The sequence below is a fragment of the Crocodylus siamensis genome, chromosome 9, assembly GCF_052110815.1.
Source record: "Crocodylus siamensis isolate JL-2025a chromosome 9, ASM5211081v1, whole genome shotgun sequence".
NCBI classification, from domain to species: Eukaryota; Metazoa; Chordata; order Crocodylia; family Crocodylidae; genus Crocodylus; species Crocodylus siamensis.
The window spans coordinates 24,915,926-24,930,614 of NC_143403.1; the positions used below are offsets into that span (position 1 = coordinate 24,915,926).

General features: G+C 41.3%; 1 protein-coding gene across 1 annotated transcript in view; it reads right to left on the reverse strand.

Annotated features, from left to right (window-relative positions):
* Nucleotides 1–14,689, reverse strand: part of LOC149857225 (uncharacterized) — a 44,237-nt gene that overhangs the window by 8,756 nt on the left and 20,792 nt on the right. The window contains exons 5-8 of the mRNA XM_090062435.1: nt 11,797–11,879; nt 4,765–4,891; nt 1,515–1,714; nt 374–649 (exon numbers count right to left, since the gene is read on the reverse strand). Coding sequence (XP_089918561.1) covers nt 374–649; nt 1,515–1,714; nt 4,765–4,891; nt 11,797–11,879 — 686 coding nt within the window. The remainder of the gene's footprint in view (nt 1–373; nt 650–1,514; nt 1,715–4,764; nt 4,892–11,796; nt 11,880–14,689) is intronic.

A 14,689-nucleotide genomic window follows, 5' to 3' on the forward strand; every position in this document is an offset into this window, starting at 1 on the left:
TCTTCAAATATGACTAATTTAAAATGTTTTTGTGTGTATAACGTTATTGAAACTTTAATGCACAAAAGTGTTAGCAGAAGATCAGCAAAGACTTACTTGTAATAGTGAATCTTCTGGGAATGTGATCGCCCATTACTGGGTTTGAATACAAGCATTTTATGTATGTCCATTTCTTATAGGGTGTGTACATCTGATTTTAGAATACAAATACATGTCCATTAATGTATACATTGATGTTTTACAAACTTTGGTGCTTTACCCTCTGTCATTTATTTGCAGGCTGTTTACGTGGAATGTACTTAAAAACTGGTCTGGTACCAGGCTGATTTAAAAAGAAGCTTAAAGTTGTATTTTCGGGAAAAAGCATGAATACCTTCAAGCTCATCTTTCCTGGTCTTCAGGTAGTCACTTATTGAGTTCAACTCCTCCCGATATAAATATTTTCCCTCACTTAACAGAAAGAGAAGATGTCTAATGCCCAGAGGCACACTGTAACTCTCATAGAGCTCCCGTTCTAGGTAGTCATCCGCCAGATCAGCTGCTTTGTGTGAAATCTCGGTACGCTCCTGCTGCTCGCGCTCAGCAAAAATTTTCCCAAATGCTTTAGCTACCAGAGCCAATGCATCCTCCATGGGCATATTACGGTGTACTACAGAGAAGAGAGATAGCTTGCTTTATCAGTCTTGTGTTCTCATCTACTTTACACATGTACAAAAAAAAAAAACACAGAAAAATATAGCTAAATAAGTTTGTGTGTAATTCAACTGAGTGAAATTTTAAAAGGTTCCTTTTTTGAGATCAGTATGTCACTGTAATTATAGAGGTTAGCTTGACTCAATACAGCTATCTGAAACACTGTTTAAATAAGTATTAAAACTGCTACCACCACAATTAAAAGATTTCAGACCACTTGTGATCTGAAAATTGAGATAAATGACTCTTTTGATACTTGAACACTTGCACAAACACCTAACTGAAACAAGAGGAACAGTATTAGCACAGTTTTTTCTCTTAAATTCAGAACATATTTTACCTGAGTGGAGGGACAGGACAGTTACTTTCCATTCAGAAGAAAGTGCCTTTTTACTACTGTGTTCCTAATAAGGGGAAAGATGTGAAATCTAAATTTAAAATAAAAAATTCTGGAAAACTGAAGACTTAAAGATGAATTTTAAATTGGACCTACCCATGTACAAACAATGTAAGAATAAGAATTTTTAATCAAGTAATTTATATATAAACAGCCTCCATTACTTACTATATGCAATAGATTTTGTTGCCTGTATTTAATGCCATTTTGTAAGAAACAGTTCAGGACAAATGTTAATGTATTGTGAAATACTATAAATTAATTCAGTGAACTCTCCAAACTGTCTCATCTTAGCTAGGTCAAATTCCATTACCAAAAATTGTGATGAATCAGTGCTTAATATTTTAATGGGTTCAAGGAAAATTAAATTGCATTTTTGAGTGGGGACTATTTTAAGTGACATTCTAAATGAAGCTAAACTTACTTTTGATAGACTCATGAAGCATGATTGCGGTGCAAGAGGAAAGTGCTACATTTGACTGTTCAACAAGAATACAAAATGGGGAACCATCATTTTTAACTTCTTGGAGTGCGCGTGTGAGACCCAACTCAGATGTAAGGTATATCATTTCCACCACAAGGCCATGATCCTGCAACCGATGGCCTATGGCTGTTGAATATTCCCTTAAAGAGAAAAAAGAGGCTGGTTATTTACAAATACAAGTCTGTGTCGCTCTTAGTTTTTGCCATGCTCTTTGTTCGTGTACTGTATGCTCTGTATGTTACAGGTAACAAGGGAAGTGTAAGAAACTGTTCTCTTTCCACAAATGGCACATTCCTGAAAATTAGATGATGCTTGTAAGATGGCAGAAAGGAGTTATGATTGTTGGGCACGATTGTGGTTGTTTTTTGGCACATCCAATATTTTTGGAAAATAGGACTCTTAAGGCATAACAAGTTGGGAACAACAAGTGATTTCTCCATAAATAGGAATGTTATAACTGAGGATCCCTGCACAGTCACGTGATTGAGTGTTATTCTTGAAAGTGTAATATTTTAATGAGTGAAACTATTTATATTTACCTTTTTATTTCTGCTAATCTGTCATCCCAGTATACTGAAGGCATGTTCAACTGAAACTAGTTTTCTATTTCCAAAACTGTACAGGTGATTATGTAGGTATTAGTGTTATTGTTTCAGTAAGTTTAAGTAGTTGGGCTTGTTTTTGGTTTTTTTCCCAGGTGTTGATGATAACAAAGGGGCATCAAGAGTTAAGTTCAATAGTGCCTGTGCTCAGAAGACAGATAGAAAATATGGCACCACATGTAGATTTCTCCTTAGGTGCCTTCTGAGTCTTACTGGCTTATTTTACTATTGGAAAAAAGTTTTGTTGCTCCCAGCACTCTGGAGGCAACATGGGTAAAGAGAAGAGCAATGTCTGTTTGATTCTGCCTTATCGATAGAGCCGCTAACTAGGTTCCAGTACCCTGGAATTATTAGAGGCTCTTACATACAGTTCACTTTTAGCTTCATACAGACATTCAGTTTCTCCTGGGAGATTCACTGCTCTCCCAGAAAAAAACCGTGAGTGTACAGATATTCAGGCTGTCTCCCAAGGTAAATATGGCTGCTTCAGAAGAAAAATAACCTGGCAACAACCAGGGTTAAATCACTCTCCTGGCAGAGTGAATGTCTGTACATACCATAAATTCTCTCAGAAGAACACAGTCCTCCAGCATCCCAGCAGGGAAAGTGTGATGCTCACTGGACTCTGCTACTCCAGCAAGGAGCAGAACATGTCTCCTTCACAACTCTCCTTACTGTGCTGTAGGGACACACAGGCTGACCATGGGCAGTCTGGGTCAGCCACTCAGGGCTGACCCCTTTGCACTGCTGCCATTTGTTGCCAGGCCACAGAGCACATGGAGATGTGTGCATAGGGGCCCCTCCAGCTGCACAGTGTCTGCACGGCAAGCTCTTCAGTTTTCAGGGCCTCAGCACTCGAATGTCTGTATATGTGGCTCTGGGTAACTACGTCTACCAAGAAAACAAACCTGGGAGAATTCTATGAGATTATCTGAATGTGTATGTAGCCTTTGGATGCATCAAATTAAACCTAATGTTTGGCAATGAGAAAAAAAAAAGTCAGTTCATAAACCTACTTTGAATTTTTTTTTTTTTTTAAAATGAAGCATGATCATTGAACTTCAGGTGAATCAACCAAACAGATCAAGTTGTTTCTGAAGACAAAAGGTATATCAGCTACAGTGTTTCCATCCTGATTACAAGTCTCTCTGCTGTTGAATTACAGATCAGATATTTCACAGAGAAGCAATTCATGACACTGTGCTACACTGGGTACTGGCTGAGCATTTGCCAGCCAAAACTGAGGTGATCACCCACCATAAAATCTTTGGCAAGATGCCACGAATTAAGAGATGAGCAAGACCTCTGGTGTAATCCAAATAATATCCAAGTATTAACAAGACTAGTATGTCAGATGGGAAGAAGGGAGAAAGAGGGAAGAAAGGGCATCGAATATTGTATTCACAGAAGCAGAATTCAACATTCTCAGGAGAAAAACAGCCTCAGAACCGTCCTCGACTGAGTTTGATATTCCAAAACCAGAAAATGAGCAAGATACTGAAGCATGTGATGTTTATCATAGCTACAAGTTTCCTCATAGTTAAGCCATTTAAAAATAATGTGGATAGTGATTTTTGTATGGAACACTGTATATGAAACATTCTGTGGAGGAAGAGGAAGGATAAATCTAGTTTTGAAGTAGTGATACTGACATCATGGAAACATCAGAAATTAAAAGGTGAGCTTTTATGCACCTCCTGGTTCTCAAATCAACTCTATGGCAAAGAACAAGCTCTGTATATCAAGGATGATTAACATTTTGATATTTGGCTTGATCTTCATCATCTCCAGGTGTATACTAGTAGTAATAAGAATTAATTAGCTGATAATTTTTTTCAGTCTTCCGCCTCATTTAGCCCTCCTACCTAGTTACATATTCATTTTATAATATTCCAATGTTTTACATCACTTTTGCTAAAACACTGCTCTGGCATTTAAAGAGAAAGTGCAATACTTCAGTGCAAACCTTCGAAGAAATACTTACGGGAGGTGAAGAAAAATTATTGAGGACAAAATCAAATTTTGCTTCAAATTTAAATATACTAAGAGTCAGCATCTTTTCCTAAATGCTGAATTTAATTTTTGCTGAAAATACCAACAAACTAAATGATAATTAAAACAGAAAAAACCTATTTCAAGTTATTTTGTGCATTTGCTAGCATTTTATATATAGCAAGGTTTCCCTTTTGTTTGTGCAGGTCTCATTTGGCAGCTGTAAAGAAAAATAGTTTTCAAATTAGGAAAGTGTATTTTTAACACATCAAATGCCAAGACAACTCAAGGGCCAAGGTGACTCGAGCATTGTTATAAAAATGAGTTTAGGAATGAAGTCAATGAGTTAACTATCTTTAAAAGGTTCTTCCAGGTGATGCCATGCATTCTTAAATATGCCGTAATCCAAAAGAAGTATAATTACTTTAGTCTGTACTTTCAACTACACAGAGTATGTTAAGGAATTTCAAAAAGAGAAGTTTAAGCTTAATCTTCAATATTACCTATACCTTCAGTTCCCAAGGATAAAGCACTTACAGCTGGGTAATTCTTACCTATAGAGTAAAATTAGCCTAAACATGTTAATAGAAACCTACGTTTGTTCCTTGCTGATGGCAACAATGACACAGTCAGCAGGTCTATTTTTATCATATTCTTTCTGTATCTGTTGGTAAAACTGCAGGTATAGCTTCTCCCTACGATCATCCCTGGTGTAGTCGTCATCTGAAATCAAAGCACAAGTTGATTAAAAGGTAATGCTGACGGAAAGCCAATGTCAGAGCTTCAGTGCTGTTGAAAGATGAAAGTCCACTAAAAATAGTTCTTGCACAAGACATACATATTCATGTGTGTCACAAAGAAGACATAAGGCACAGGAAAGCTGTTTAACTAGGCTACAATTGACTAACAGGCCTAGGAATTATCCCATTTAGTGCAAGCAAGCCTTTTCTCTTTAATCTGTTCCACAGGGTTACAGCCTGGCCGGACCAACACTGGGTAAGAGCCACCTCCACACCCCAGTAGGCAGGACCCAGCATAGGAGGGCAGAGCAGGGCAGGGAGGCTTGATGCTGCTGCCACCAACTCTGCTGCTGAAAGCACCATGCCACCATGGCTGCCAAGGTGAGGCACCCCCTGCTCATCCAGCAGCAGCAGGGGGCACAACTCTGTGCTACTGTTACAGTGGTGCCTCACCTTAGCAGTCATGGCTGCATGGCTCTCTCTCCCATGCCAGGGCCTGTTCACTGGACCATGGAGATGTTTCCCGCCCAGTGCCAGTTTGGCTAGGTTGCAGCCCCATGCTCCACTGTGGGTGCAGAAATCTGGGGGGGAGTGGCCTCTCATGGCCACCCCCACCCCACCCGCCTAGCCCCACATACTGGAGCAGTGGGTCAGGAGTGAGAAGCACCAGCAGGGCTGGGGAGGAGCAATGGGTCAGGAATGAAGGGTACCAGCACAGCTGGGGGCGGGGGGGGGTCATACTGTGGGTCTGGAGTGAGGTGCACCAACAAGGGGGACAGATTGTGGGTCAGAAGTGAGGGGCACTGGCAGAGCCAGAAGCACCAGTATATCAGAGCTGCTCGTGCCAAAGCAGCACGGGAGACAGCCATAGCTGGACCCACATCCTGGTGAGCAAAGGGGGCAGGGGGAGCTCTGATTTTCCATGGTAAAAAAAAACAAACAAACCAAAATCAAATGCCAAAATACATAGGTATTTAGAATTTATTTTACTATAAGGATTGAGACACTTGGTATGCTTCCAAATTGCTTTAAAATTGTAAATATATCAATAAAACATTGTATTCAACTGACACCTATATACATAGTGGCATTTTATTTTAATCACAGAAAAACGTGGATTTGGGGTTTTCAAATCAGAGAATTTTGGATTTTTTTAAACAGAGAAAACCAGGGTCTCTGATCATCAGAAATTAGCGTGGTTGCTGTCCAATCTTGAGTCAGGTTCCCAGATGGTTAGTATCTTCCTTAGTATTAATCAAGAATACATCTGCCCCCAGCTTCCTACATTCCTGAAAAACTCAAACACCAAATAGATTTTCAGTGGATAAAAACTGCTACTCCTCGCTTCAGTACAAGTTCAGCCACCTCTTTTGGTCTCGTCAACCCTGTGGGGGATGGCAGCTCTCCCCATACTCTTTGCTGCAGAGGTTTTTATTAGAAAATTTCATATTTTTTTCACTCAGGTGCACAATAATTATTTAAATTAGTCAAAAGAGCATCAACTGTTCTGAGAGCAATGTTTCCCTTCACAAAACCCAATTACAAACATTTGAGAGACAGTTGCTCACTTCTGAATACACAATACTCTTCCTAGGAATCAGACAGTGGCTTTTATTCCCTGTCCCCTTGATTCTGAAAATCAGGGGAAAAGCAAAACACACTCACACCCAGGCCATCAGAGACACTACAGGCAGTCCTCAGACTTATGACAATTGGTTCCTGAAAACTGTGTCTTAAGTCAAAACGTTGCAACCCAGAACCAGTTCCCATAAGAAACAATGTTATAAATGGGGGATTGGTTTCTGAACCAAGGCCTGATACCCTATTTTCACCAAAAATACCCCAGAATTGTGTACTCAATCAATTATAGATGAGTAATATAGCTACATTAATGTATTTATATTGTAAATAACAATCATATTGATTTGGAAGGACTTCTTCGAGGCGACTATGCTGGACTTTCTGAAGGGCTCTTGGTTGGGCTTTTTGAAGGGCTCTTGGCTGGAGTCTTCTCAGGAGTTTTGGCTGCAAGTTTTTCTGGAGTCGTGTCTGCTTTCCTAAAGAAAGTGTCCAAGGAAGTTTGGACAGAAGTTTTCCAGGGAGATGGGCAACACAGCAAATTTGTTCACTGGCATGGCATCACATCGGATCAAACGTTGCAAGCTGAAACTGATGTCATAATATTGAAACAGGGCATCAATTTATAAATAAGTGTGAAACGTTGCAACTCGAAACGCTGCAAGTCGAGGACTGCTTGCATATGCATTTGAACAGCACCATGCATCCTTCAACAGACCCCTATTCCTCATTTTGCTGCAAACATCACTGCTTCAACTCTGATAGAACAGGATCCAAATTTACCATTTAGCCCTCTTAGAGATGCCTACAAATTGCAATTTTGAGAGTTTATGCTGTTCTGTGAAGAAAAAGCTGCCCATGACTATCCAGCCACACCACCACACAGATTTTCTTCAGTTGAACAAACCTCTGCTTCCCCCATACTTCTGCAGTATTATGGAACTCACCTAAACCTCCCAAACCTGTTTCTGATGTTCCAAAGATCAAAATGACTTTTCATGCCTCTTTGGCAGGCTACCTTTCTTTCCTTAAAAATGAACAATAAAAGGTTCGTGGTGATGCTGATGTTTGCATTATCTGAGAATACCTGTAATCTAAGATTCCAGAGGGCCAGCATCCTTTTCTTCATTATCAGCTTCTGGTGACCATCTGTATAATTTAATTAAGACTATCAGCTATATTATAAGCAGACAAGGTTCTTTGGGTGAATCTGATATCTTTTATTAGACCAACTTAAATAGTTGGGGGAAAAAATTTTAAGCTTTCGAGTTCAAATACCCTTCATCAGGCTGAGACTTTCAGCAGTTGGTGTGTGCTCTTCCTGGATGGAATGAAAAGTAAAGAAGCCAAAGGCTGGGTTGGTATGCATACGAGATAGGCAGTCAGTGAAGATGTAGATTGAGGAGTCAATGGACAAGAGACAGGCTGGGTGGTGGGGAGAGAAGGGGGATGAATAGTGGAGAGATACCTGGGAAGTCAGATGTCAGGCTTATAATGTGTCATAAATCCAATGTCTATATTTAGTCCATGATTTTTAGTATCCAGGAGGGTGATGAAGTGGAGTTTGTAGGCTTGTTTCTGGGAAGTGTTTTGTAAGTCTTCTATGAGGATTACAACTGAGAGGTTGGAGAAAGAGTGGTTTTCTTGTGAGAAATGTGCCTCCACAGGTAATTGGGTATTCCTGTCTTCGACAGATTTCGGGTGTGCATTCATTCTGGTGTGCAGTTGTTGTTTGGTCTCTCCTAGTATTTTCCGTCAGGGCCTACACAACCTACACCCCTATAACTAAGTTATAATTCATCCCAAGAACCGTTCAGCAGTACAAGAGATTCTGCAATAGAAGGCAAAGACCTTCACTAACCTCATAATGCAGTAATCTGCAGAACCAGCTATTGAAATGAGCCACTGCCGCTTATTCTTTTTCATGAAGTTCTCCATTCTGCACAGCACTGCAACTAACATTCCAGAAGTGTTATATCCTTTACCTTTCCCCTTGCCATCAAATCAGTGGGTCATCTCAGAACATAATAGCTGCCTTAGTCTAAACTCCAAACCAGATGCTCCTTCTGCATGTGTGTGAACTTTCAGGTCAGCCTCTAGCATCTTATTCTTTCTGCAAAAAGCCCTCTATTACATGAATCCAAGAACTATCCCCCTACATAAGTCTCAATATCTTTATTCACTCTTCAAAAGATTGGGGGAGAACTATTTCAGAAAGGGTGACTTGTAGCTGGGTACAAAAGTGTCATCCTATTGTATCCATGCAAAATTAAGATGGCCAGTTCATACATAGTAAACTTCAGGACTGCTTGGCCCTTCTAATCAATACCATTAACTCTGCCAATCCTCTCTGCAGGAACTCCAGTAATACCAGCTTGTCTCCCTTTGATAACAAAATAGGTGAGAATGGGGACAGATGGACAGACACTTCTTTCCTTCTGCTCCTCCCACTTCCATTGTTCCAGCCAGTGCTTGAAATGAGCCCTACATGCAGTTATACAGTTCATGATCCAGCTTGCCCACAAACAGAAAATCATCTAGGTTGTTTACACTACATTTTGCAAACCCAGCTCCTGTACTTCAATCTGCATCACCAGTGCGCTAAACTCGTCAAATGTTCAGCAGGATATTTACCATCCCCTTAAAATGGCCTTATCAAAATAAGCTTGAATTTCAAAATAAAACTCCAGAATGCTAGAATCCCAAGGGTATATTGAGAGTACCAGAAAAGCCAATCTGAAGTCACATTTCACTTGACTTGCTCCAGGATTGCAAAGCCTCACCATATTTGCAAGAGCATTCAATTAATAAACTATAGACATAATTCCAGGAGCACTAATTTGCTGAACTTCCTTGTGGAAATGACAGGTGGGGAGTATTGCTTAATCCCCACCATGCACCTTCCTAGAAGAAACTTACAGGTCGGGTGTAAATGGACATAACCAGTTCTGCAATTCTATTAATTATTTCTTACAAAGACTCTCTATAAGGAAGCCCTCTGTGGACTTACATTTCTGACACATGTGAATTCTAACTTCTTTAGAATTTTCCAATGTTAACTCCTCCCATAAAAGGCCCATCTGATCAAGAAAACCCCAAAGGATGATCTTGAGTTTAAAGGGATAAAACTCTTTCCCACATTCCTACAGCCTAGTTCTCTCTCTGGATGTGAAGAGCATATGGTTGACTCTTCCTTTTACTAGACTGGTTACCCTGGTTCTTTCCAACCCATGAGGAAGACATGCTAATACAAGGAAGGGAAAGAGAAAAGTCACCCTTAAAGAAGCCTGTCAGTTGTTGGCCTCTCTCTCCAACTCAGGAAGGACTGACACTATGTTCAAAATCTGGTTCCAAACCATTTCTCAGGGCTTCAGCTTTACTGCTAGCTGGGGTTATTGCACGGCCCTTGGCATGGCTTTACGAGCACTTGTGGTGCTCGGGCCAGGTGCCAGATGATTGAAAGATAGCTAACATGGTCCCCATCTTCAAAAAAGGGAAGAGAGAGGACTTGGGAAACTCTTTGAGAAGATCCTCAAGGAGCACATCTGTGATGGGCTGGCTTCAGGGATGATGCGCAAGGGCAACCAGCACGGTTTCATTAGGGGCAGGTCATGTCAGACCAACCTGATTCCCTTTTATGATCAGCTCACAAAGGCAATGGATGCAGGTGTTGCCGTGGACGTAGTCTTTCTAGACTTCAGCAAGGCCTTTGACACCGCCTCCCACCTCATCCTCATTAAAAAACTAGGTGACTGTGGCACTGATGCCTACACAGTCAGATGGATAGTAGACTGACTCAAGGGTCATACTCAGAGGGTGGTGGTGGACGGGTCATATTCAACCTGGGGGGAAGTAGGTAGCGGAGTCCCCCAGGGCTCGGTCCTTGGGCCTGCACTGTTCAATTTCTTCATCAGCGATTTGGACAACAGGGTGAAAAGCAACCTGTTTAAATTTGCTGATGGTACCAAAATTTGGGGTGAGGTGAGCACGCTAGTAGGGAGGGAAAGATTGCAGCAAGATCTGGATAGGTTACAGGTGTGGGCTGATATAAACAGGATGTGTTTCAATACTGACAAGTGCAGGGTGCTGCACTTAGGCACTAGAAACCAGCAGCACACTTACAGAATGGGAAACTCCCTTTTTGAGAGCACGGAGGCAGAAAGGGATCTTGGAGTCATTACTGACTCCAAGATGAACACGGGCCGACAATGCGAGGTCACGGTTGGAAGGACTAACCAGACCTTGCTGTGCATCCACAGGTGCATCTCAAGTAGAGCCAAGGAGGTGATCCTCCCCCTCTATGCGACACTGGTCAGGCCACAGCTGGAGTACTGTGTCCAGTTCTGCGCGCCCCACTTCAGGAGGGATGTGAACAACATTGAAAGGGTCTGGAGGAGGGCCACCCGCATGATCCGAGGACAACTGGGCAGACCCTACAATGAAAGACTGCGGGACCTAAACCTGTTCAGCCTTCACAGGAGAAGGCTGAGGGGGGACCTGGTGACTGTCTATAAACTCACTAGGGGGGACCAGAAGGGTTTGGGGGAGACACTGTTTGCCCCAGCGCCCCCTGGCAAAACAAGGATTAATGGACACAAGTTATTGGAGAGTAGGTTTAGATCAGACATCCACAAGAACTACTTCACAGTTAGGGCAGCTAGGAGCTGGAACCAACTTCCAAGGGAAGTGGTGCTGGCTCCTACCCTGGGGGTCTTTAAGAAGAGGCTTGATGCCTACCTGGCTAGAGTCATTTGAGTCCAGTTTTTCTTCCGCCCAGGCGAGGGGTCGGTCTTGAAGATCTACAAGGTCCCTTCCAACCCTACTTCTATGATACTATGATTCTATGATTTATTGTATAGCTTATCAATCATCCTTACTACCTCAGTCTAGGGTCTTCTGCAGGGGCATACTGATTCCCTACAGGACCCAGATGTTTTGACCATGTGCTTAAGAATAATCTTGGTTAAGGGGCTGCCTTCAGGTATCCACATACTCCCTGTAGCTTCCCCTACCCTGGCTAGATATATCTTGTCAGAGCTTCCCTGCTTCTGCCAGCTCTCTACTCCAGCTTAGTCACTTGCTGGCCTCAATCACCTGACCTATGGATAATTAGTTTGATCTAGAAGGTAACTGATAGATCACAGCTGATGCTGGGTGCAATGCTCCTTAAAGAACCAGCCATTCTATCACAAAGCCATACAGCCATATTTCCTCTGCAGTTCCAGACAAAGCATCATCCCTCCTCACCCCTTACACTACACACTGCTGTGCAGTGTAACAAAATGAAATGCTAACTAGTTAGATTCTTACCTTTTTGAGAATACTGATATCGCTCATAGTGATCTTCATTCCCTGTTGAATAATCATACTGTTGCCCAAGTAGTTCTTCAAAACTAAGAAGAAAATATGTTTTGAATGTATTTTTTCCCCAATTAAAGACAGCAGGCCAGTTCATGCACATTCCCCACAAAAGCTTAGAGGAAAAGAGGTTTTGAATAGTTGTACTACAAATTATCTGTAGTTGTCACAACAGTCAAGTGTCAGTTAATCCAGAGTTCTTAGTCCTTCCATAAATCTTAAACTTACTTCTAATTTTAAATGATTTTAGAAACCAACATTAGCTTCACCAGAACTAAATTCACATGTAACATTTTTTTCCTGTCAGCTGGTATGTTTGATAAGTGTCTTCAGCTACCCAAAAGCACCAAAGAAATTTACACAAACATTTTAATTACCAGTGATAAATGTAATATGTAACATATAATATTATCTGACTTCAAGTTTTGTCTAAGATTACATTTGGCATTGGAAACTTCCCTCCGCTAAAGCCAAATTATACATTTATACAAAAGGAAAAAAGATTTGGAAAAAAAAAAACCCCCGCCCTCATTTTCATGCACCCACCTTCCCCAAGTGTGCCACAATTACCCTAAGCTCTGTCATTAAAACCTGTGGATTCTTTTGTGCAGATAGGGGGTGTTCAAGTAGGGTCTGTACCTACGCCAGATATGGTTGTGTTGGAGACTCTAAAATTATTTGTAAGCCTCAGTTACCCAGTATTTCACCAGATATGTCCAGGGATGTTCAGAAAGGATGTCTTACTCCTCCATTCAGCAGTCAATAAGCTGATGCTACAGGAATCATAATCATAAAGCTGCTGCTACTCACCCAGACTCAATTAATTTTCTTCCAGCTTTTCCTAGGCACTAGCAGCTACTCACTGCTGTGGATTCCTGTTCCTTCAAGTCCCAGAACCAATCCACTCTCCCTCTTCAAACTCATTGTCACATAAGTTCCCTGAATTTCACACACCAACTACCTATTCCTCCATTTCTCTTACACAGACAGAAAACTGTTATATCAGGCCCCACCCAGACATTATACTTAAGATGCGATTAAACCCAGCCATATGTTCATGCAATTAATTGTGCAACAAAACACAAAACCAGCCATAAAATTATTACACAAGAGCTGTGTAGTAATTTTGTGTCTGCTTTCCTTTGTGCCTTGAATGTGCAACAGGGTGGACCATACCACGACTCAAATGCATCCCAGTCCAGTCCCTGCTGGCTGCTAATCAGCTAGCTCTGGGATGGCACCAGGGCCCATTTGAGCCCTGGTGCAGTCCCAATGCTGCTACCAGTTAGCTGATCCTTGGCTGACAGGGACTGCATTAGGGCTCATAAATCAGGGTGCCAATCAGGTGGACTGCCAGCTGGCAGGGACTACACCAGTCCTGAACCTGCCAGTGATCAGCTGACGAACAGCAGCATCAGGAGCCACACTGATGCTGTCAACCATCAGTCGATTGTCAGCTGGCAGGAATGGTACCATGGCCAGTTCAAGCCTCAGAAACACCCAGCTGCTCCTCATCTAGCCAATGATCATCTGGCTGCAGGGGTCAAACTGGCCCAGTGGGTTCTTGGAGCCAGGGCACCTTTTACCAGCAAACAGGGAGCCTAAGATCATGATTGTAAGTTCCCCCTGTACTACAGCAAAATCGGGTGTGATTGGGGTCTGGTTTCTGATCCCAAAATTGCATGTCCTGGCATGCATGTGCACCATGGAAGGAGGTGTAACTGCTGGGATTGTGGATCAGATCCCATGATGCCCTTAACTGAACATCTGTCTAAAGCCTCAGCTTTCAGCATAGGGAAGAGAAAGCTCGCACCAACCACAAGCTAAGAAATATAAAATATGCATTTTATGTTTAGCTAAAACATACTAAGTACATTAAAAACATTTATTACAATTCCTACCTCAGACAGCTTACATGATATGGTAAGGAGATACAAGAAAGAGACAGCAAGATCTCTATGCTTAGACAAATTTAAAATCTTACTAGCAAGTACAAGAATCATTCCATTTGATTGCAATGCAGTTATCTCAGGAAGAGGTCGACACTGCACTTCAGTGCACTGGATGATTGTGGTTTATAATATGAAACTACCCAGAATGGGAAAGTTTCTTGTTACAGAATTTCTTATTGACACTCCAGGATGCTGTTTTGAAAGCTACACAGAAGTAGGGTTATGTTTTGTTGCTTTTAAATGGGCAAGATAAAAAACTACCACACTTGAAGAGGCCAGGAAAAGTCAACTCTCCACATAAAAGAACAGCTTGCATATCTCCATTTTACCAACCTCAGTTGGGAAGCAAGTTCTTTTTTTTAAACTCTACAGCTTTGTGGCATAAGATCTAGGAGATCAGAAATTTTTGGATGCATATGAGCTTGTTCCATGAGATCCATTGCCTATATTTAATGAAATCTCATTTGCCTTAGCACTGTTGAGCAAAAATTATGTTCATTGTTGTTTATCCATATGACTAAACAAGGAGAAGTATTTATCTTAAAGTCAGTTTTCCTAAATGTCAGCCTTTCAGCTCAATATTTAAAAAGGGCAGCTTACCACATCTTCAGTTTTCTTTACCCTTATTATGTCTTGGATTTAAAAAATGAATCAGCTATTGTGTGTGATACTGCTTTGGTTATTTTTGCATTCTTTTGCATTCCTCATCCTGAAAAAACATTATGTTGGTCAGTGTCACTTTCTATTTAAGCCTGCAAACACTGACGTTCATGCTTAAGTTAACTGAGTACTCTGTACAAGTTGAACCAGATGCAGTACTTTGTTCAGATAGTCAGTCTTATATTTAAAGTTTAATTTTGGGTGACCAGAAAATCAATCAGAAGTTACAAAGC